Raw genomic sequence first — 24,764 nt, forward strand, 5'->3', positions numbered from 1 at the left:
AAGATTCGATTTGATCAAGAGATACATCTTAATTAAAAGACATGAGAGATCATCAAACAGCATGGCCACTTAATCTGAACTAACCTATAAAACTAATAAATGCTTTTTTCACTTGACTAGATATAACTTGCCAAAAGGGAACGTTCCCAATATTAGGGTTGCAGAAGGGTTTTGTTCCTGTCTTTTCAGGAGAATAAAGGTATACAGCTAAGGAATCTGAAGACCACTGGACAAATGAGACCTCTGAAGAAAAAGGACAGACAAATCATCCAGAAAAAAAAATGTCTCAAGAAAAAGAGTATATTAGCCCATTGGTATACCACATTTCCAGCAGGATAAATTTTCATGAATCTTCCCAAATATTTCTTTCTGTTATTTTTTACAGATATATAATGAAAATGATCTTTTGGTAATCCCAGTTTAATTAAAGATTAAAGCTGGCTTTGGAGTTCAAGTGTGGCTCTCCTTCTCTAAACCCATGCATGCTTATTAAAGTGAAGTCCAAAATCTCTGTCTCATGTCAGAAGAGTCTCCTGATATAAGACAGAAGAAAAAGAAATATTCACAAACTATTTTATATTGCTACTAATCTCATATTCTTTTGGTTTTATTTTAAACTTTTTGTCATGATATTAATGGTCATATAGAGTACTAATTTGTTCTAGAAAAAGGTTTCATCTATCTTCCTATACATGACTTTGGGTTTGAGTCTTTGTCAGTTTTCTATAGTGAACCATGAGCATAACTAACAGAGACCTCAGGAACTTCCCAAAAGGAGGATGGGGTCCCGCAATGACCATTCTTCCAGGACTTTGATAACATCACTAAGCAAAAAAAAAAAAAAAAAAAAAAAAAAAAAACCACAAAGATTGGCTTTGGACTACAAATTGCTCTGAACAATTTCAAAGTGGCTAGCTGAGATGACAGAACCTAACATACTATTCAAGCCAGGACTTGAGACAAGCCCTGCCCTTTCCCATTACGTAGAGAATGGACAACAAATGATAAAGCTATCTCTCTCAGGACTTGACAATTAACCAAAAATTTTGTTTCAGTATCTCCTAAAGTTACCGTCATTCACAAACAACAGGAAGTAACTTTAAGAATATGATGCCCACATTCCTAAGAAGGGGGGTAGGTGGTTTTTTGTTGTTCAATGGGTTATGGATATTTGTCATTGTTTAGGGGGACTAGTTACAAGTTGTTATTGGTAATGATAAGAAAAAAACCTAAACAAAGAACAACTAGATTCAAGGTTTTTGTTTTGAAAAGAAAAAAGAAAGGATTAGATATGATAAGGTAAAAGCAACTATTAGTTTTAAAAGTTTACATTGGACTGGAGTTTTGTATTTTATATACAAATGTTATATATTGATACGAATTTGAGATTAATTTTGTTAACACAGCCTGTATATACATTTCTAATCTTCTTCAAGGTGTTGTACCTATATAGCTCATTTAACAATGTAATGAAAATTTCTAGTCCTTGGAAGTATTACTACTATCTGCTTAGGATAACAAGCAAATGCAGGTTAGTAATTAGTCATCTATTACAACTGAACTTGTAGTCACATCAGGTATGTTTTCAAGTTCAAACAGATACATTTTAAATAGGTCATCTTCAAACACTTCAGAGATCTGCAGAATATGGCATTTAAGATGTTTTAATAACTACTGTGGGAGCTCTTCTGACCAATAGCCTTTAAGATATCAGCCCACTTGGGCGTGGTCTCTTATACTATAACTGCATCTGTAAAGCGTGTGTTCACTCTCTTCTGGCTCTCACTTCCAGCTGCTAGACTCAATTCCTGTTCCCCATTCATGCAGAGGACTGTGATCTAGGACAGGGATCTGTGAGTCTCCCCTAAATAAATAACCTTTTATTATATGTAATTCTGAACTAGTGTGGGATTATTTTGTAACTTCCGTCATCATCTGGTACCCGAATGTACAGACCAGTCCACACTTTATGCACATTCAGTTTGCAGGCTGAGTGGCGCATTGGACACTGACTCTCCTGCCTGTGGCCCTAGCTGGCACTTAGATGCAGCAGGCTGCTGCTCAGCACTCCCTAGCTCATGACTGACACGCTGCCACTGGGTGCATTACATGCCGGCCTACAGGCTGCTGTCTGAGATCCTTGTGACATGTACAGTCCACAACTCACACTGACGGAAAACCTTGGGTTTTCTCTTTATCTTAGCCCCAACTCTTGTAATAGTTTGATCACTTTAATACCTGCTCTTAATTTGTTAAACAAAGCATATTTTTCAGTACCTAAGTAAGCAACATGTGCTGTTCATTGCTGCTAGCATTTTTCAGCCACATGGCTGCAACTGTGACACCTGCTGGCCAATAACAATTATGATACATACTCCAAATCATTGCAATTGCATTATGACAGGTAAGATCTACAAAACTACAAAAATATAACATAACTATCTAGGAGTTCAATAATTATTTGCTTATACTATGGAAGGTATTCTGCAAGGCTTATGTGATTTTCCTTCAACATCCCCTTATTTGATTCTAGGAATTAGCTTTGACTTCAATATTATCTCAAAAAATGTTTCAATAACAGGGTCAATAATGAGGCACTTTTAGAGATAATACAGATTTTACAGGCTAATAATAGACAGCTATTTGAGGAGACCAACACTATGAAGAGGGATAGCATAAACTCGACAAAATTATCTGAAAGAATTTGTATTGCTGAATTTAACAATTGGAAACTTTAGAAAAGTTATGATAGATTAATGATAAGATATTTCTCCAGGAATGTAATATGCACACAATCAAAATTTGTCCAAGGGGTGGGTCTGGAGAGATGTCTCAGATGTTAAGGACACTGACTGTTCTTCCAGAGGTCCTGAGTTCAATTCCCAGCAACCACATGGTGGCTCACAACCATCTAAAATGAGATCTGGTGCCCTCTTCTGGCATACAGGCATATATGGAAGCAGAACACTGTATTGTATATGTAATAAATAAAATCTTAAAAAAAATTGTCCAAGGATGAGACGATATCTTTATTGAACAAGTTTCATACCTTGAAATTCTCAGTGAGGGCATTAGAACAAAACACTGGCCAGGAGATTCAGACTTTACAAAAGGCAGTAGTAAAAAGATTTGAAAAGATTGAGGAATTTATTGAAATTGATGAGCAGCAACAGAAGGTACAAGGACAGGATTTAGCCTCATCAGTTCATGCCAGATCCCGGGATGATTTACACAGTGTTTTAACTGCATATCCAGTAATTTTATTGGAAAGACCATCTGGCACAAAGTACCCTAAGGTAGTCAAAGAATATGCATGGGAACCAACATGGATGAGCAATCTAAAAGAAATAAAAACAAGCAACTATTTCTTATGGGCTACGCTCACCTTTTTGTCAGGGAAATGGTGAAGATGCAGGCTTTAAGCACTAAGGCTCTCCAAACAACTGGCTTCAGTTAATCTCAGCAGTCCTAGAAGATGGACCTCAGGGGCTTTGGAAGTGTTATTTGAAGAAGAGGCAAAAATTTTAGAACAATAGGGGGAAACAAAAGGATCTGAGACTTCCCAGGGTCAAATTCTTGGCAAGGGTCATTACTCTAATCCTCAGGAACAAGCTCACTGCGATGAACATAGGCAACCTTGTCCCTACGTACCACAACAGCTTTAAGTGCTCAGGACAGGATACAGAAACTAGGGAAAAATTGAGTCATATATTAGGGTTAAACAGGGCCAAAGAGAACCCTTTAGTGACTTCTTACAAAGATTAATTAAGGCTATACAAGTAGGAGTGACAGACCCTGAAGCTAGACATGTACTTATTGAATCTTTGACTTTTGAAAATGCCAACTTAGAATGTAGGAAGATTCTTGGGCCTTTAAAGGTCAGATCAGCACCCATAGATGAATGGATATTGTATATAATGAATGTTGAAACATTTGACTATAGCACTGAGGATTGGGTAGGAGAAGTGATTTCCAATGAGGGGACACCAGAATGCCAAATATTTTAATTGTGGTAGAATAGGACATCTAAGAAGGGACTGTAGACAAGGAATTCCTAGGAATAATGTCTGCTCTAGGAATGAAAAGGATAGGAGGACTGTTGCGGGAGGTCCTTCCGCTCCTCCAGCCAATAGCCACTGAGATACCAACCCATTGGGGCGTGGTCTCTCTCCCTTTGAAAAAGCGGCTACTTCCCTCCTCGATCTCTCTTACTTCCTGCTCCACTTCCGGCAACTAGACTCCCTTCCTGATTGCGCAGAGGGCTGTTGTCTGGGATGGTGATCTGTAAGTTTTTTTCCCTTTAAATAAATAACCATTATATTAATCATAATTCCAAACTAGCATGGGATTGTGACTTACGCCTTCGCCTTCATCTGGCGCCCAACGTTTGGTTTTAGGACCCCTCCTTCTCCTGCTCGGCTGCATGCCGCCAGTTCGGCCACGGTCTGTGCCTTGCGGCCTGTGCCTTGTGCGTGGAGCCAGCAGTTTAACATAAATCATCACGCAGTGGCTTTTCTTGCTGCAGTTCTTTATATTTTGCCTTTAGACACCTCAGATTGACTTCAAGTCCCCACGCAGCCTGTTGTTTGCCTCCCCACATGGATTTAAACTCCACAGGCCCGCGTAGTCTCTGCCTGCGTGGTTTACTCTTTTCTGAGTAATTTTTAAATCTCCCTTGCAAGCTCGGCGCTTGAGTGGCGGGAAACAAAGCACGTGGTTGCCGGTTGCCAAAAGCTGCAAGCCCTCGGAGTGACTCTGTCACGTGGAGGCATACACGGCTTCCAGGTTACTCTTCTCTACCCCATGGATTCTGGGTTTATGGTTCTGTGTACAGAATTGATTCAATTATATTTACTTTGTTGAGCAACTTGCATTTCCCAGTTTTTAACAAATACTAGGCAAACACTGAAACAGGACCCCTTTTCGTCCCTACTTGGCAACAGTGCCACCTGCTGGATAATAGGTAATATGGCAGTTTTCGTTTCCAACACAAATTTTACTGTTTTGTTTGCCAATAAAATGGGTTATTTTATGCAAGGTTTATATGACTATGGGATAACTTAATTTACTGGTTACTAGGTTTCAGTATTCTGTTGAATATTCTATCATTTAGGAAGATTATGGCACTCCTAAGAACCATATAATCTTTACTAGAAACTCATGCAGGTCAGGAGATTCAGGATTCAAAAGAGACAATAATAAAAAGACTTGAAATGATTGAAGGAATTATTGGAGCTGGTGAACAGAGTAAGAAGGCATAAGGACAGGATACAATGCCACCACCAGCTATTAGAACTGGCTTACCCAGGGTTTTAGCGACATACCATGTAATTCATTCTGACAAAGCGTCAACTTCTAAAGGCTCAAAGGGAGTCAGAGAAGCTAGATGGATGCCAATAGCAATGAATGATCTAAAAGAAATTAAGCAAGCTATTGTTACTTTTGGCTTGTACTCTGCATATGTTAAGGAAATGATAAGGACTTGGGCTTCTAATGCTAGAGCTACCCCCCACGATTTCCATCAGTTAGTGTCTGCAGTTTTAGATAATGGACCTTCCTTGATGTTTGGAATCTATTTCAGAGAAGAATCCAAACATATGGAACAGCAAGGAAGAGCAAAAGGTGTGGAGGTTTCCCAAGATCAAATTTTTGGTGCAGGAGAATATGCTGATCCACAGGTTCAAGCTCCTTATGATGATGAAGTACTGTGTCTATGTCACCAAGCAGCTTTAAATGCTTGGAATAGGCTACAAGATCCAGCAAAAAGGGTTGAATCATATACCAGAATTAGGCAGGGACGGAGAGAACCCTTTATTGACTTTTTGCAAAGATTAATTAAGGCTCTGGACATAGGGGTAACAGACCCAGAAGCTAGACGAATACTTCTTGAATCTCTAGCTTTTGAGAATGCAAACTTGAATGCAAAAAGATAATTGGGCCTTTAAAATCTAGATCAGCACCTATGGATGAATGGATTCAGCATACAATGAATGTTGAGATGTTTAGCTATAATGATGAATCTTGGGTAGGAGAAGCGATTTCCAAAGCAATGAGGAGACATCAAACTGCCAGATGTTTTAATTGTGGTAAATTAGGACATCTGAAAAGGGATTGCAGGCAAAGAATTTTTAGGAATAATATCTCTTCTGGGAATGACAAAAATAGGAGACCTCGGCCTTCAGGTATATGCAGGAGATGCGGTAAAGGCCGACACTGGTCCAATGAATGCAGGTCAACAACAGACAGACAAGGCAACCCGATACAGTCGGAAAACTCCTTGAGGGGCCTCTCTCAGGCCCCCAAGCCAACAGTGGCCCAGTCAATCCCAGTCACAGTGGAGAACGTGCCTCACCAAGAAAATTAAAAGCTCCAATTTCTGCTGTAAAAAATATTACTGGTCTAAATGATGAATTACGCATGGAGGATGAGTCAAAAAACCAGCAGGACAGAGTAAACGTATATTTTGGCAGACTTCTATTAACGATCAAAGACCAAAGCTAAGAGTCTGTATAAATGGCACTTTTATTGAAGGCTTCTTAGACACAGGTGCAGATGTAAGTATCATTACTCCAGAATCTTGGCATCCGAATTGGCCTCTTCAAGAGGTAGATGTTCAGTTCCTGGGAATTGTAACCCTATCTCGTGTAAAACAAAGCATAAGATGGGTTGAATGCATAGGGTCTGAAGGGCAAATAGGAAGACTAAGGCCATATATAGCCAATACTGCAATAAATTTATGGGGCTGTGACCTACTACAGCAATAGAATACACAGATTAACATTCCTGTAGTTCCAGGAACTCATAATTCTGGGAAGGATATGATGAGGTATTATGGAAAAAGGTCACCAGCCATTCAGGCTGTACAAGAACATACAGCAAATACCAAACCTTTAGAGGTACCAACAGCCATACCTTTAAAATGGCTAACTGAGAAGCCAATATGGATCAAACAGTGGCCTCTAGCTGAAGATAAATTACAGGCATTGGAACAACTGGTGCAAGAGCAACTAGATGCTCACCATATTGAAGAATCAACAAGCCCTTGGAATTCTCCTGTGTTTGTTGTAAAAAAGAAATCTGGTAAATGGAGAATGGTGACAGATCTAAGAGCTGTCAACAAGGTAATTCAACCTATGGGCCCTCTACAATCTGGAATTCCTTTGCCTTCTCTATTACCAAAAGGATGGCCTCTTATAGTTATTGGTTTGAAAGATTGTTTTTTTACTATACCGTTACAAGAAAAGGATAGAGAAAAATTTGCCTTCACAGTGCCTACTTATAATAATTCTCAGCCTACTAGGAGATATCAATGGACTATCCTCACACAGGGGATGCTCAATAGTCCTACATTGTGCCAATATTTTGTAAGTAAGCCATTGGAAATAATTCGTAAACAATTCCCCAAGTCCATAATTTATTATTACATGGATGACATTTTGTTGTCTGATTCAAACAAAGATACTTTAGAAAGGATATTTGAAGAAGTAAAGAAAGTCTTGCCTGAATGGGGATTACAAATTGCCCCTGAAAAGATTCAAAGAGGAAATTCTATTAATTACCTAGGTTACAGAATAGGGTTAGAGAAAATTAAAACGTAGAAAGCACAAATTAGGAGAGACTGGTTAAAGACTCTTAATGACTTCCAAAGATTGTTAGGAGACATTTCCAGTCTACAACCAGCTGTTGGGATAACACCTGATCTAATAGTTCATTTAAACAAAACCTTAGATGGTGTTAAAGGTTTGAATAATCCAAGAAAACTGACAGCTGAAGCAGAAAAGGAACTGACAATGATTGAGGAAAAATTACAGGAGGCACATGTGGATAGGGTGAACCCAAATCTTAGCTGCATCCTAGTGATATTGCCTTCCAGAATTTCTCCTACAGGGATTCTAATGCAGAGGGAAGATATTACTTTAGAGTGGCTATTTATACCTAATAAACCAAGTAAAAAATTAAAAACTTATGTGGAAAAGGTCTCTGAATTAATTATAAAAGGTAAGCTGAGACTTCATCAACTAGCAGGTATAGACCCAGCAGAAATTATAGTGCCTTTTACTACTGAAGAAATAAAAAAGTTATGGGAAGACAATGAACCATGGCAAAGAGCTTGTGCTAATTTTTTGGGAGAAATTAATAGCAACTATCCCAAAAGTGGTAGACTTAACCTCATAAAGAAAACTGCTTGGATTCTTCCTAGAATTGTACGTGATGCTCCAATAACTGGAGCCCGTATGTTCTATACTGATGCAAATAAATCAGGGAAAGCAGGTTATAAGTCAGATGAATTGAGTAAGGTGGAACAAAGCCCTTATAATTTTGTCCAGAAGGCAGAATTATATGCCATTCTTATGGTGCTAAGGGATTTTAAAGAACCTCTTAATATAGTTACAGATTCACAGTATGCAGAAAGAGTTATCTTGCATATTGAAACTGCTGGATTTATACCAGATGACACAGAGTTGACTTCATTGTTTATCCAGGTACAAGACATAATCAGGAACAGGCTTTGTCCGATGTACATAACACATATCCAGTCCCATACAGGTTTGCCTGGTCCTCTAGCATAAGGCAACGCTGAGATTGATCAATTATTGATTGGAAGCGTGTTGCAGGCCTCAGAATTTCATAAGAAGCATTGTGTCAATAGTAAAGGCCTAAAGAAAGAATTTTCCATTACATGGTAACAAGCGAAGGACATTATAAAGAGATGTCCTACTTGTTCTTTCTATAATCAAACACCATTGCCTGCAGGGAGTAACCCAGAGAGTACTGAAAGAAATGAAATCTGGCAGATGGATGTGTTCCACTTTATGGAATTTGGTAAATTAAAATATGTACACCACATCATAGACACGTATTCAGGTTTTCAATGGGCTACTGCCCTGAGCTCAGAAAAAGCTGATTCAGTAATCACACATTTATTGGAAGTTATGGCCATCATGGGTATACCTGCACAAATAAAGATAGATAATGGTCCAGCATATGTATCTAAGAAAATGAAATGCTTTTTTATTATTATAATATAAAACTTATTACAGGTATACCAACTAATACTACAGGTCAGGCAGTTATAGAAAGATCAAATTGTATTATAAAGGACATGCTGAACAAACAGAAAGGGACCGAAAATACCCCCAGAAATAGATTACATAATGCTTTATTAATCTTGAATTTTCTTAACGCTAATGAGAAAGGAACGACAGCAGCAGAAAGACATTGGATAATGGTAAAGTCTGCTGAACTAAATCAACTGATTTATTTCAAAGATGTGCTGACCACTCAATGGAAACCAGGAGATGTGCTACGTTGGGGAAGGGGTTTTGCTCTTGTTTCCACAGGAGAAGAAAAATTGTGGATACCATCAAAATTAATAAAGGTTCGATTTGAAGAGGAGAAACCTCTTGGAAAGGAGAAATGACAACTCATCCACAATGATGCTATTCATACAGGTGGTAAGAAAAAATATAGAATGGGGGCAGGGTTCTGTTCTTATCTCCACAGGAAAACACTCATTTTTGAAAAATTCAAGGGACCCTGACAGATGGAAAAGCACCTGCCCATTAGGAACTATCAAGAAAACTGAATAGGTTGCATAAGTAAAATATACTAAACCATATCTCTAAATTTATAGAGCTGGTTTTGAAGTCGGACTCTGGCTCAGTCCCTCTCCAATTCCAAGGCTGTTGGTAAGAGAAAAACCCAGAGTTTGTGGAGTTTCTGTCTCATGTCAAGAGCCATGATATGGGACAGAAAGAAATATGAGTTTAGAAAACATCTTTGCTTTTCTTCATATCTATCATACTTTTCATTAAATATATCTATCATGCCTTTCATTGAATATATATATGTCTATATATGTCTATATGATTAATGTTTAAGTTTTTCACAATGAACAATGAGTTTTTCCTGAAGTGACATTTGAAGCTTCCAGGAAGAAGATAGGGCCCCACAACAACAACTCCACCTGGTTGATATGACATCATGATACTGATAGCGCTACTACAAGACCTGTTTTGGGTACCAGCTGCACAAGACAGTTCCAACTTGGTTAGCTGAAACGGTGCACATCTTATACAACATTCTGGCCAGACCTGCACAAAATACTCAGAGACTATTTGCAATTTTAAAAGACATTGATCTTGAAATTTAACCATCATTTTACTTTCACAGGATCCCCCAGAAAGAACGTCGCCCCCATGACAGCTGGAAGTAACTCTAGAGGACAACGTCCCCTCTCCCAGTAAAGTTTGCCCTTGGGTTTAGGGACATCATTTAGGGGGTTGATTATAATTGGTATACGGTTGAGGGTTGGGGGAGGAGTTTTATAAGCTCAGGGATCATTTAAAAAAAAAGAGGGATAATGGGATGATGGGATAATAGATTGGTACTTATTGGTACTTGTGAGTTATTGTTTTGAGACAAATATATTGGTATCGATTCTTATATATTGATACAAAGTGAAATTATATTGACTATTGTATGCATGCATGTTTCTACCTCTGTTTAAAACATTTTTTATGTATTGACAAATATTGTATTGGTATATATATTGTATATATTTACCATATTGCAGTGTATATTTCTACCTCTGATTAAGATACTTATATATTGTTTGTGAACTGATATATATTTACCATACTGCAATGTATATTTGTACATTGTTTATATTTGGAGGTCATTGTCCTCATTTGTTTCACAGTCGTTTATTGTCTTAGTCTTTAAGTTAGATGGGTATTGAGAATTATATAGATCAATAGTATTCTAAGTTTGTCATTTATAATTAGACTAATCAGGCTCTTTAGATACATAGAGATTATACTCAGTATAGATAGATAATCTTCAACCTCTTCAAAGAGCTGTAGAAAATGGCCTTTAATCTAACTCAGAGTTTTGTGGTAGTGAGACATAATTGCTCCTGGCAACACCGCTCTATTCCCGAGAGAATGTTGAGCACCAAAGACACTCCACCTGGAGCCTTTCTTCTTGGCTGAACTGGCCTTTGGGCAAAGAAATGCCCATACCTCAACCACTGACAGAAATACAGAGTATCCGTGAATGGAAAAAACAGGACTGTCATATCCTGCCAAGACAGGGTAAGATAGTTTTGACAAGTTTCTTGCCTTTGAAAATGGTATGTCAGTTATGTTAGGCCTTAGCCAAAGTTGATTGCTTCAACGCTGCAAACGTGACCTTGGGTGATTGCCCAGGTAGCTAGTTGTCTCTATAATTTGTTGCATGTTTTGGAAGTTGTTTGATTGCACTTCCTAATTACTCAGGTAACATTATTTCCTTTCTCAGATCTTTGATGGGGTTGAAGACTATATAAATGTAGTTACTTTCCACTCATGACTTGGCCAAGCTTTTTATTATACAAGACCTAAGCTAGTTAGAATAGGATATTTGTATTTATTGTATATAATTTCATAGTAGGTGTTGTGGGAGGTCCTTCCGCTCCTCCAGCCAATAGCTGCTGAGATACCAGCCCATTGGGGCGTGGTCTCTCTCCCTTTAAAAAAGTGGCCACTTCCCTCCTCTCTCTCTCTTACTTCCTGCTCCACTTCTGGTGACTAGACTCCCTTCCTGATTGCGCAGAGGACTGTTGTCTGGGATGGTGATCTGTAAGTTTTTTCCCCTTTAAATAAATAACCATTATATTAATCATAATTCCAAACTAGCGTGGGATTGTGACTTATGCCTTCGCCTTCAGAGGACTCAGCCTACTGGTATATGTAGGAGGTGTGGCAAAGGCTGACATGGGACTAATGAATATAGGTCGGCAAGAGACAGACAAGGTAACCTGACACCACTGGGAAACTCCTTGGAGGGCCTCTCACAGGCCCCGATGTCAAACAAGGTCCAGTCATTCCCAGTTACTGTGGACAACATGTCTCACCAGGAAAATTAATCCAGTGCCTATTGTAAAAAACCATACTGTTCTGGATGATGGAATAAACAAGGAGGATGAATCAAAAACTCCAGTAGGAAATAGGAAACATTTTGGTAGATTTCTATAAGCGATCTAAGACAAAGCTATAAGTGTTTATAAATGACATTGTAATTGAAAGATGGCTAGACACGGGTACAGATGTGAGTATCATTACTCCAGAATCTTGGCATCTAGATTGGCCTCTTCAAGAGCCAGATATTCAATTCCTATGGAATTGGAACCCTATCTCAAGTTAAACAAAGCATGAGGTGGGTTGAATACATAGGGACAGAATAATAGTAAGGAAAGCTGAGGCCATATGTAGCTAATATTGTAGTGAATTTATGGGGCCATGAGCTATTGCAGAAATGGAATACCCAGGTTAACATTCCCACAGTCCCCAAAACTCATGTTTCTGGGAAGGGTATTATAAGATATTATAAACAAAGGTCACCAGCCATTTCGGCTGTACAAGAAGACAAAGCAATTAGCAAACCTTCAGAAGTACTAACGATCCTGCCTTTAAAATGGTTAAACTGAGAAACCAATATGGGTTAAACAATGTCCATTATTAGAAAAAAAATCCCTGCAGGCTTTAAAACAGCTGATACAGGAGCAACTAGATATTTGCCATATTAAAGAATCAACCAGCCCTTGGAATACTTTGGAATATTTGTTGTTGAGAAGAATCTGGAAAATGGAGAATGGTGAAAGATCTAAGGGCTATCAAAAAGGTTATTCAACCTATGGGCCCTCTACAATCTGGAATTCCTCTGCCTTCTCTGTTATCAAAGGGATGGCCTCTCAAAGTTATTGATTTAAAGGATTGTTTCTTCACTATACCTTTACAAGAAAAGGACAGAGAAAAGTTTGCCTTCACAGTGCCTACATATAATAATTCTCAGCCTACTAGGAGATATCAATGGACCATTCTCACACAGGGAATGCTCAATAGCGCCACCGTGTGCCAATACTTTGTCAGTCAGCAATTGGAAATAATATGTAAGCCATTTCCTAAGTCCATAATCTACCATTACATGAGCGACATTTTGTTATCTGACTCAAATGCAGATACTTTAGAAGTAAAGAAAGTTTTGCCAAAATGGGGATTACAAATTGCTCCTTAAAAAATATAAAGAGGAGATTCTGTTAATTACCTAGGTTACAAAATAGGTTTACAGAAAATTAAAACAAAAAAGGCATAAATTAGGAGAGACCGACTGCGGACTCCTAATGACTTTTAAAGATTATAGGAAACATTTCCAGTCTATGACTGGCTGTTAAGATAACACCTGATCTAATAGTTCATTTAAACAAAACCTTAGATGGTGATAAACACTTAAATAGTCCCAGAGAATTAACAGCTGAAACAGAGAAAAAACTGATGGTCATTGAAGAGAAATTACAGGAGACACACGTAGATAGAGTGAATTCAAATCTTAATTGTATTCTAGTCACATTGCCATCCAGAATTTCCCCCATGGAAATTTTAATGCAAAGGGAAGATATTATCTTAGAATGGATCGTTTTATCACATAAACCAAGCAAAAAGTTAAAAACTTATGTGGAAAAAGCCTCTGAATTAATTATAAAAGGAAAATTGAGACTTCGTCAACTAGCAGGTATAGATAGAACCAGCAGAGATTATAGTTCCTTTCACTGCTGATGAAATTAAAAAATTATTGCAAGACAATGAACCAGGGAAAAGAGCTTATACTATTTTTTGGGAGGAATTAATAGTAATTATCCCTAAAGTGATAGAATCAGCCTTATAAAGAGAATTTCTTGGATTCTTCCCTGAACTGTGCATAATGCAACAATAACTGGAACTCATACATTTTATAATGATGCAAATAAATCAGGGAAGGCAGGTTACAAATCAGAAGAATTAAGTAAGGCAGAAAAAAGCCCTTATTATTCTGTCCAAAAGGCAGAGTTGTATGCTATTCTCATGGTACAAAGGGATTTTAAAGCACCTCTCAATATAGTTACTGATTCGCAATATGCAGAAAGAATTGTATTGCATATTGAAACAGCTGAATTTATACCAGATGATAAATAATTGATTTCATTATTCATTCAGGTGCAAGATATAATCAGGAATAGGCTTTGTCCTATATACATAACACACATCCGATCCCATACTGCTCTGCCAGGTCCTCTTGCTCAAGGTAACGCAGAAATTGATCAATTATTGATTGGAGGTGTGCTGAAGGACCCAGAATTTCATAAGAAACATCATGTCAACAACAAAGGTTTAAAGAAAGTTTTCTATTACATAGCAACAAGCTAAGGAGATTATAAAAAAATGTCTTACTTGCTCTTTCTATAACCTAACACCATTACCTTCAGGGAGTAACCAAAAGTGTACTCAAAGGAATGAGATCTGGCAGATGGATGTGTTCCACTTTACAGAATTTGGAAAATTAAAATATGTCCACCACACCATTGACAGTTATATAGGTTTTCAATTGGCAACTGCCTTGAGCTCAGAAAAGGCTGATTCAGTAATCATGCATTTATTAGAAGTTATGGCCATCATGAATATACCTGCACAAATAAAGACATATAATGGTCCTACATATGTGTCTAAGAAAATGAAACTGTTTTTTTGCTTATTATAATACAAAGCATATTACAGGCATACCAAACAATCCTATAGGTCAGGCAGTTATAGAAAGGTCAAATCATATTATAAAGGATACGCTAAACAAACAGAAAGGGATGGAAAATACCCCCAGAAATAGATTGCATAACTCTATTAACCTTGAATTTTCTTAATGTTAATGAGAAAGGAATGACAGCAGCAGAGAGACCTTGGATAATAGAAAAAAACTGCTGAATTAAATCAGCCAGTGTATTCCAAGGATGTGCTGACCTCACAATGGAAACCAGGAGATGTGCTACGCTGGGGAAGAGTTTTATTCCTCTTTCTACAGGAGAAGAAAAGCTATGGATACCACTAAAATTAATAAAGATTCGGTTTGTAAAAGAGAAACCTCTTGAGAAAGAGAAATGACAGTTCATCCGTAGGGGTGATAATTATACAGGTAGTAAACAAACAAACAAAAAACCTCATAAGGGTTGGGGCAAGGTTCTGTTCTTGTCTTTGCAGGAAAATACTCATCTTCAAAGAGTTGAGAGACCTTGATGTCTAAAAATGAAAAGATAACTACCCAGAAAGGATCACCAAGCAAAGAGAAATCTCATTTGTGATGCTATATTATCTGTATGGTAAAATTTGATTATCTGGACATGTATACATTTCTACTTAAAAATACAACTAGCTTTAGAGATAGTCAATGGCTTTCCTTCTCTAAATCCAAGCATGTTGTTAAAAGAAAAATTCTGAATTTTTGTCTCATGTCAGGAGTCATCTGGTATGGGACAGAAAGAAGGTAGATTTTAAGGAAATATTTTACTTTTCTCCATGCTCATTTTTCTATATCATATCTTTCACTGAATATATGTCTATATGACTAATGTTTAAGTTTTCAACAATGAACAGTAGATTTCCCTGCAGTAATCTTTGAAGCTTCTAGAAAGACTATGGGGTCCCACAATAACGACTCCACCTGGTTGATATGATGTCATGATGCTGATAGTGCTACTATGAGACCGGTTTTTGGGTACCAGCTGTGGAAATGGTGCACCTACTTACAACATTCTGGCCAGAACTCCAAATAAGAACTTAAAAAAAACAACAACAAATAAACCCAACCCAATCAACTACTCATTTGCAATTCTACAAAACAACAATCTTGCTTCTGGCTCTTGTTTCTGACTGACAGACTCGGTTCCTGTTACCCATTCGTGTAGAGGACTGTGATCTAGAACAGTGATCTATGAGTCTCCCCTAAATAAATAAAATTTTATTATACATAATTCTTAACCTGTGTGGGCCTATTTTATAACTTCTATTGTCGAGTAACATAGGTTATTTTTTCCTTTTTTTTTTATGACAATGAAACATGTATGCTCCTGGCAGCACCACTTTACCTCAGAGAAGATGATGGGAATATAAGAAACTCCACTTGGAGTTTGTTTTCTTTGTGACAAAAGTAAGCTACTGGGTATGAAAGTACCCTTGTTTCAACTGCTGATGTATGTTGTCCTAATGAGACAGCAGGACCCAAAAGAGAATGACTGCCAAACCTTGCCCAGACAAGGTGGGACAGTTCTCCAAAAACCCAGTTTCATAGAAAAGTCTGTCAAATATTCTAGGCCTGTAGGCTGAAGATGGATGCCCCAACATTGCAGAGGAACTTTGGGTGACTGTCCAGGCAGCCAGCTGTTTCTGTCATTTCTCACATTTTTGGAAGTCACTTGCTTACATCTCCCGCTTACTCAGTTAATATTGGGTCTCTGAGGTAGTTAAAGACTAGATAGTTGTAGTTTTAAGTGTTTATGAAACTCAGAAAAGAAACTCACTAAGGAAATGTAAAGTATACAAGTTTGAGAGATATCAAGACAGTTTTGGATGGCAATGCAAGGTATGATAGAAAGTAAATTAGGTACAAGGTTTTGAACTCATCAAGCTAACATAGATAATGAGTATTTTCTCTGAATTTGTTCAATGGAAATGGACTAGACATTGTTGTTATATTTATTGCCTGTATATATTGTATACAGTTATTATACTTATTGTATATAATTTCTTATATTAATTATAACCTTCCTTTTTGTTTTAGACAATAAAATAATTGTAGTTATATTCCAATTGTATTTTAATAAATAAAGTTTGCCTGAAGACCTGAAAGTAAAACTAAACCACAAAAGACCAGGCAGTGGTGTCTCACACCTTTAATCCCAGCATTAGAGAGGAATATAAGGTGGGATGAGACAGGAAGGAATTCATGCTCTTTTAGTCTGATGATTTCTTAGAGGTAAGAGCTCTCTAGCGGCTCAGCTGCTTTGCTTTTCTGATATTCAGGTTGGACCTCAATATCTGTGTCTGGGTTTTTATTAATCGTACTACACTCCCAACTTGAATGAATAGATAAACACGAGGAACCAATACAGCTTTGACCTTGGGATGTTTGTACTACAACCCATTCAACCCCTAGAGACTCCTCTCATCTCTCTCCTTCTCCTTTCTCTTTCTCTTTCATGAATGTGTGTGAAACACACACCACAAAACAAGAGAAAAGCAAAGGACTGTAAAGACACAAAGTAAGAACAATATGGCCATAGTCTACTGTTTTCTGCTTATGGAAGGGTCTAACTCCAGTTCCAGAGGCAATGGGATGAGAGTCTCTGCCTAGTGTTCTGTTTTCAGATGCTTTCAGTGGATCAAAGCAGTGAAGAAAGGACTCTTGGAGCACTTGGTTAGTGAGCAAGTAGTCACTCATTTCCCCTTACACTTTTTTTCTTAATCATTTTATTATAACATTTTGTTTCCTTTTTCCAGTCAGTTATATACCTGTGATAGTACATGATTTCAGAACATCCAAAGGAAAAGGGGCCAGCCATTATCCTGGCTCTGATTTCAGCATTCATGTTTTTTGTTTGTTTGTTTGTTTTTCGTTTTTTTTTTGTTTTGTTTTGGCACCAGAGGACTTGTAAAATAGTTAGTGTGTTCAAAATGCAGCTCTACCAAAAAAGACAAGGATTTTAATGTCTAAAATGTCACTTTAATATAAACAGTTACTGGTGTTTCAGGTTGGGTCACCATATTCCTGCACTGACTCATTGTCCTTATCTTCAGAGGTGGAGACTGAATGCCATGAGTCCTTTGGGATGCACTGGGATTCTAGTGTTGCTGCTGTGTTTTCTGATCTTGCTACTTTCTTTCCTGCCTGCAGTGTGCTCCTCTTTGGAATCACCAGGATGAAGTGCCATCTCTTGTCACACAGGGGTGGCTGCAGTGCTGACACTTCTGCTCCAGGTCCTTCTCATCTTCCTCAAAAACCTGCATTTCTCTGTAAGCACATCTCCATGGACACTGCTTCGTAGTGATTCTTCAGGCATCTGAGTGGGGTGTTAAAGAAGCCCCTCATGGTTCTTATCAGGCTGGAGAAGGCATGCACTGTGCATCACCTGACCATGAGCATGTTGTTAATTGAATCTGGAGTAGCTTCCACTGAATCTTTAGAAAACTCATTTGGAAAACTGTCACCTGCCTCCTGGGAGATTTTCTCCCTAGAACCAGAGAACCATGGGGGGACTTGTGCTACCTTACCCAAGAGGAAAATTTCACAGGCAGAGATCATGCCAGGCAGGTAGCCACTGCCTGGTCCTTTGCAGTGAAGGGCCAGGGTATAGCACTGGCCAGGGCATGCTGGAAAGAAAGGGAGAGGCAATGCTTGCTGCTGAAGAAAACTCTGACTATTTGGTTGTCCTCTGCAAGACTTCCAGGCTGGTTATCCTCCAAACTATTATCCCCATGCCATTCTTACCCACCTGAGCTGCAGTTCCAACAGAGGGTAACTCAGACAGAGATTTCTTGTGTAAGCCACCAAAAAGCACACGCTATAGAAGAAACACTGCTAGAGTGCATCATACATAAAAATTAAAAAACATGTGCTCTTCATACTAGTGAAAATGCAAGTCATGCCAGAGAAGCGGTACTTACTAAACACATACATGGAAGAAAGGACTTGCATGCAGAGTAAAGAAAACAACTCACTCAGCAAGGTGGCTCCGTGGATTAAGGGCATTTGCAATACTCAGAACCTACATGGTGGAAGGAGACTTTTGGAAGTTGTCTATGAATCTTCACATGAGTATCACAGCATGTACTTACCACACACATTCACAGACACAAATACATGCATACAAAATAAAGAAAAAGAGATTCTTAGTAAAAAAAAAATGTGTATGGTGGCAAAAGCCTGTAAAGTCAGAGAAGACACAATTCAGGAGGCAAAGGCAGGATAGCAGCAAGTTCAAAGGCAACCTGGCCTATATAAAAGAGACCCTGTCTCAAAGACAAACTAAAACCAAAGCTCAGCAAGAACAAAAACATCTATATGGACACAGATTCAAATACCCAGCACTAGGATATATCTGAGTACAACTAAACAGTCCACAGCACCCATTATTAAGTAAATGCAAATCAGATTACAAGGACACAAACATTACTAGGTATCAGCTAGTAGAAAGGCAACTTTTTGTTGTTGTTGAGACAGGGTCTCATATGTATCCCAGGCTAGTCAGAAACTACTTATGCAGTCAAAGACACCTTAATCTGCTATTCTCCTGCTTCCTCTCCATAAGTGCTGGGAAGGACAGGTATTTACCACCATGCCTGGTTTATATAAACCCAGGGCATCATGATGCTGGACAAACATTCTACTAACTGAGTACACCCTCAATCCATGTAAATGCCTTAAGGAAAACTGAAAAATTAAGTGAATGGAGCAACTGCCATGCACTGCTGACGAGATATACTAAGAATCACACCCAGTGAGAGAAGACAGATACAAATGGCCACACACTATGAAATGTCTTTTATGAGACATTCTGGAAAAGAAAAACTATAGGCTCAGAAATAAGAGTAGTGATGGATTAAAGGGTGAGAGGAGTGACTAAAAAGGCACAGGAGGCCTTTGAACTTTTATTATTATGTTGTGTGTTGTTTGAGCACTAGTGGAGGTAAGAAGACATCCTTGTCGAGTTGACTTTCTCCGTCCTCAACGTAGTTTCTAGGAATTAAACTCAGGTCACCAGGCTTTCATAGAATTATGCATTGAGCCATCTCACTGCCCATGATGGGCCTTTTGGGGATGATAGAGCTTGCATAGTTACCTAAGCTCTGTAGCAGTAGTTAGCTAACTATGATTTGAACTTAATTGCATGAAATTTTTATCTAAACAGTCCTGACAAGAAATTGATAAGACAAAAAAACTAGCATAAAACAAATATTTAAAAGAGCTAGGTGAACTTATCCTAAGAAAATAAACCTTACAGCTGTTCCAGTTGCAGGGTCATCATGAGAATGTTCCCAAGCGTTGTCAGCTGTACTTGTGTTGTCCCCAGGTCTCTGAAGGAGAGAAAGATTTCATGAGGAGCCATTTTCATCGCAAGTGGTTACTTACATTCTGGCTTTCCTATAAAAGTATCTGTCTCAGGAGTAAGTAAGCCCATCAGAGAAGAAACTTCTATAGGGCTTACTATATCTAGTGCTACTTATATCATCCACTTAATGAGATGGCATTGAATAGAATCTATCTTCTTACCTTTCATTTTCATATTGCATTTACCATATAACTACTACTTCATATTTTATGTTCTTTTATTATATATATATACATATATATATATTTCTCTGCTTTCTGAGATGATATATTCATCTCTCTTATCAATTTATTTTGTACATATATGTATCTGTGTATCTACGTAGGTGCACATGAATGTATGGGGGTGCCATGGAAGACAGAAAAGGGGATTGAATCTCTTGGGGCTGGAGTTATAGTGTATTGTGAGCTACCCACATGGGTGTTAGGATTCAAATGCAAGTCCTCAAATAGAGCAGCAAAAGGTCTCGACCACAGATACCAGCTTCATCTACATTGCATATCTCTCTATGATCTTCAATACTGGTTTTCCCCAGGCTGAATGTCTTGCCCATTATTTATCTTATCTTCATCCTTCTCTTTGTTAGTAACTTTTGAAAGGATTCAGTTTATTTTAAATTGTGTGTATATGAGTCTGTGTGGGGGAATCTGTACGTGAGTATAGGTGTCTATGAGGGTCAGAAGCATCAGATTCTTCCAGAGCTAAAAACAAAGGCAGTTATGATCAGCCATCTTGGGTGCTGGAAATCAAACTCAGGTTCTCTGCAAGACTAGCAGACACTCTTCTTAATTGCTGAGACACCTCTCCAGCCCTTTAATAGCATTTAAAAAATAGTCAAGTTAAAACTAAAACTGACTTTTTATCTTTAAGACAAAGTACCCTTTGATGAGCAAAGCAGAGGATAGAATACAGGGAGAAATACTAACACTAAAGATCTTTTGAAAAAGTTGTTTGGGAACCCACTCCTATAGAAGCTCACACACAGTGTGATGGTTCGAATAAGCATGTGTCAGTGGCCAGTGCCAGAGGAGCAGGAGTTGGCGACTGAAGTTCAGGGTGTCAGCCCACCAAGAGGAAAGTTCTTTGATGGGAGAACCTCACTAAGCATGGCTATGAGGTTACAGACTCCAGACTGTCTTTTGCTTCTGTTCTGCCTTTACCTGTTGCTACTACAATCTTTCCCTGGCATCTGGCATGGTGTGAGTAGATGTGGAGAGACTTCCACCAACGCTTCCTGTATTGTAGTGTATTTATCTTACGGAAATATCCCTATCTACTGGGCATTCTTGCCCTGTGGATTGTCAAGAAGATTACATATTCCTAGACTGTACTATCTAACTGACAATTGGGATGATAGCTTATACAGAGTTTTAATGAATAAAATACATACAAGAACATGTTTCATAGCTAAGGCGTATGAGTTCCACTTAAAGAGTTGACTTAGATCTTAGCTCTGGTTAATGATCAAGGTAAACAACTAAATTTCCCCAGGAGCCAAGATGGCTCTAATTATCTTAATGCTAAAATGACCAAGTCACAGATTTTAGTATGCACCATTAGTAGAAACAAAGCTATAAAATAACTTTATGTTAGACCAGATGTCTTGCTAATCGTTTTTAAGATAAAAAGCACCATAAGAATAATCTAAAGTTTACAAAGACATATAGAGGAGCTGTCTGATTTGTTGGGCTAGGACTGAAAGGGCAAAGCAGCTTGACATCTGAGTGCACTTCCCTTGTATGTCTGATTAATTCTCTGTACAGATTCTTGTCCTCAGTTTTCTGATATGGGTATGTACCTTGAAGGCTTTGAGAGTGTGGCCTCAGGTAGGTTGTTCATGCTCCATGGAAAAGTCACGCACACAAAAGTATAAGAACACAAAGTTGGGTGGGTAGTAGGGAAGGGGTGTGGATTTGGGAAGAGTTGGGGAAAAGGGATGAATGTGATCAAAACAAAGTGTATGATATTATCAAATAACTAATAAGAAAGAGAAGGTATACTTTCTAGTGGAAATCAGAAAGAAGGATAGGAGGAGTCATCTCAAAAACTATAAGACTATCATAATACTTACAGATATTTTAATGCTGGCAATTTAAAAAAGTAGGGATCTTCAACAATTGTGAGAGGATTACGGCTGAGAATTCTGAAAAATACAAAGCAATTGAATTTTCAATGTGCATGAATCTTTTTATACAGTTTGATTTCTTTGGCATATGGAACGTTTTAAAATTGGTTTGTGGGACAACAAGATGACTCGACCGGTAAATTGCCATCAAACCTGACTATTTAGGGTCAATCCCTAGGACCTGCATGATGGAAGGAAAACACTGGCCTCCCCAAGTTGTCCCCTGACCTCTACATAAATGTTATGGCAATCACATGCTCTGGCACACATGTACCCATACACAGACACACCTAGACTCTATAAACATCCATACTTTGGAAACTATTCATATGTATAACATTAAAGACAAGCAGAAGAAAAACAGGGAAAAAAGTGGATTGCCAAGAAAAAATGCCGACGAATTCTTTTGGTCAAAAATCTTATGGATGAAGAGCTGGAGATAGGGCTCTGTGGTTAGAAGTGCTAGTTGCTCTTGTAAAGGACCCAGGTTCAGGTCCTAGCATTGGCACAGTGGTTTATAACCATCCATAACTCTAATTTCAGGAATCCAATGCCCTCTTCTGACTTCTGAGGGCATGGTCTGCAAGGACATACCTACAGGCAAAATACTCAGACACAAAAAATAAATAAATCTAATTTAAAAAAATCCTATAAACAATGACATTGATAGTAAAGCCTTTCAATTTATGAAACTATTTTTAATGTGTCCCACAATTCAAGATGCTTCTCCATTTTTAGAAATATAAGATAATTTGTAGTTAATTCAGTTAAGAGAGGAAATGTTTGTGGGAGGGAGTTTGGGGGTGGGGAGATTATTTCCCTGGCTGCTGTGGGCACACATTCCGCTTCTTCAGCCAATAGCCCTTAAGATACCAGCCCACTTGGATGTGGTCTCTGATACGGTAAAAGCACCTGTAAAGCATGCCCTGTTTCTCTTGCTTCTGGCTCCTGCTTCTGGCTGCTAGACTCTGTTCTTGTTCACGCAGAGGACTGTTATTGAGAACAGTGATCTGTAAGTTTTCCCTTAAATAAATAACCCCTTTATTATTCATTATTCTGAACTGGTATGGGATTATTTTGTGACTTCCGTCATCATCTGGCACCTGAACGTTTGGTTTTAGAACCCCCAGCTCTGACTGCACACCGCTGGGCTTAGAGCAAGCCCGGCTCGGCTTGAATCCTCCTTCAGCCCTGCTCAGCCAGCACAGAGCCAGCAGTTCATTTGGTTATAGAATTCTTATGCAGCAGCGGCTTTTCTTGCTACAGATTAGCCGTGGTTCTTTATATTATCTCATTACACACCTTGGGGCAGCTTCAAGTCCCCGCACGCTTTTCCTGGTGCTTGTGTCCCGCTGCCACGCACCGTGCGGAAACTCAGACAGGATACAGCTTTCCCAGGTGCCTTCTGTTATCTTGTTATCCTTGTGCTCCTGTGGCTGCTGACCGATCAGCGCACACAGTCTGTGGTTTCTAGTAAAGAACTATTATTAATCTAAGCATAGCTTTCAGCTTAGATTAATAAAATCATATGCAGACTAGCCATGTGTCTCCAAGTGCACTTCTAGACCCAACTGGGTTTGTTTTGTAGGTGGCCTATGACACCTACTGGCAGGTAATGGTTATTGCACCTACTCCAGCTCAAAATCAACCATAAGATTTATAAACTGAAATATAAATTATAACTTTATAATTTAAAAGGACAATATGTCAGACAACCTTCCAACATTTCAATAGCCTCTTTACTTACATCATGTACAAGGTTTTACAAGACTTATATGATTATCACTATTTTTTATTCGGGGGATTAGTCTTGTCTTTAATATCTTTTTCATAAAAATATGGTTTGACAATAGGGCTAAGAATGAGGCACTTTTAGAAATAAAACAGTCTTTACAGATTTATACAAGCTTCTCAGAAAAGAGGTTGGAACTCTGAAGGAGGATACAAACAATTTAACTAACAAAACTCAGTCAATTGAGGTACTTTTAGAAAAGGTACAGACAGTAATTTATTCAAAGGAAAATTCAGCACTCTGGGAAGGATACAGCTGATTTGGCACATAAAACTCAATCAATGACAGTGTGTGCTTAAGCATTACTTGAAAGAATTTGTACTGTTGAATGTATTAATCGGACTCTGTCGAAGGGGTATGACAGATTGACTGATAGAATGTCTCTCCAGGAAGGTAATATGCATCCTATAAAGATTATGTACAAGGATGAGACATTATCTCTACTGGACAGATTTTATATCTTGGACTCCTCAATGAGAGGATTAGAACAGAGCACTGGACAGGAGATCCAGATATAATAAAAGGCAGTGGTAAATATATTTGAAAAGACTGACAAACATCAAATTTGATGACCAGGGACAAAAGGTACAAAGACAAACTTTAGCCTCATCAGTACATAAAAATCTTCAGGATAGCTTCCCTAGAGTTCTGCATGCCTTTTCAGTAATAACATCAGAAAGAGTATCTGACCCTAAGTACTCTAAGGCTGTCAAAGAATATTAATGGGAGTCCATACATATGACTGATCAAAAGGAAATTAAATAAGCAATTGTAACTTATAGACTACATTTGTTCTTTGTTAGGGAAATGGTCAAAACGAGGGCTTCCAGTAACAAAGCAATGCCACAAGACTAGACTCAGTTAATCTTAGCAGTTCTAGAAAATGGACTGCAGTTACT

General features: G+C 38.3%; 1 protein-coding gene across 2 annotated transcripts in view; it reads right to left on the reverse strand.

Annotated features, from left to right (window-relative positions):
* LOC130876970 (leucine-rich repeat-containing protein 37A3-like) overlaps positions 1–24,764 on the reverse strand; it is a 111,154-nt gene that overhangs the window by 23,220 nt on the left and 63,170 nt on the right. For both annotated transcript variants that reach the window (XM_057773854.1, XM_057773852.1), the window contains 2 exons: positions 22,020–22,091; positions 19,839–19,913 (listed from right to left, as the gene is read on the reverse strand). In XM_057773854.1, coding sequence (XP_057629837.1) covers positions 19,839–19,913; positions 22,020–22,091 — 147 coding nt within the window. The remainder of the gene's footprint in view (positions 1–19,838; positions 19,914–22,019; positions 22,092–24,764) is intronic.

This window comes from Chionomys nivalis, chromosome 7 (genome assembly GCF_950005125.1).
Source record: "Chionomys nivalis chromosome 7, mChiNiv1.1, whole genome shotgun sequence".
Classification (NCBI taxonomy): Eukaryota; Metazoa; Chordata; class Mammalia; order Rodentia; family Cricetidae; genus Chionomys; species Chionomys nivalis.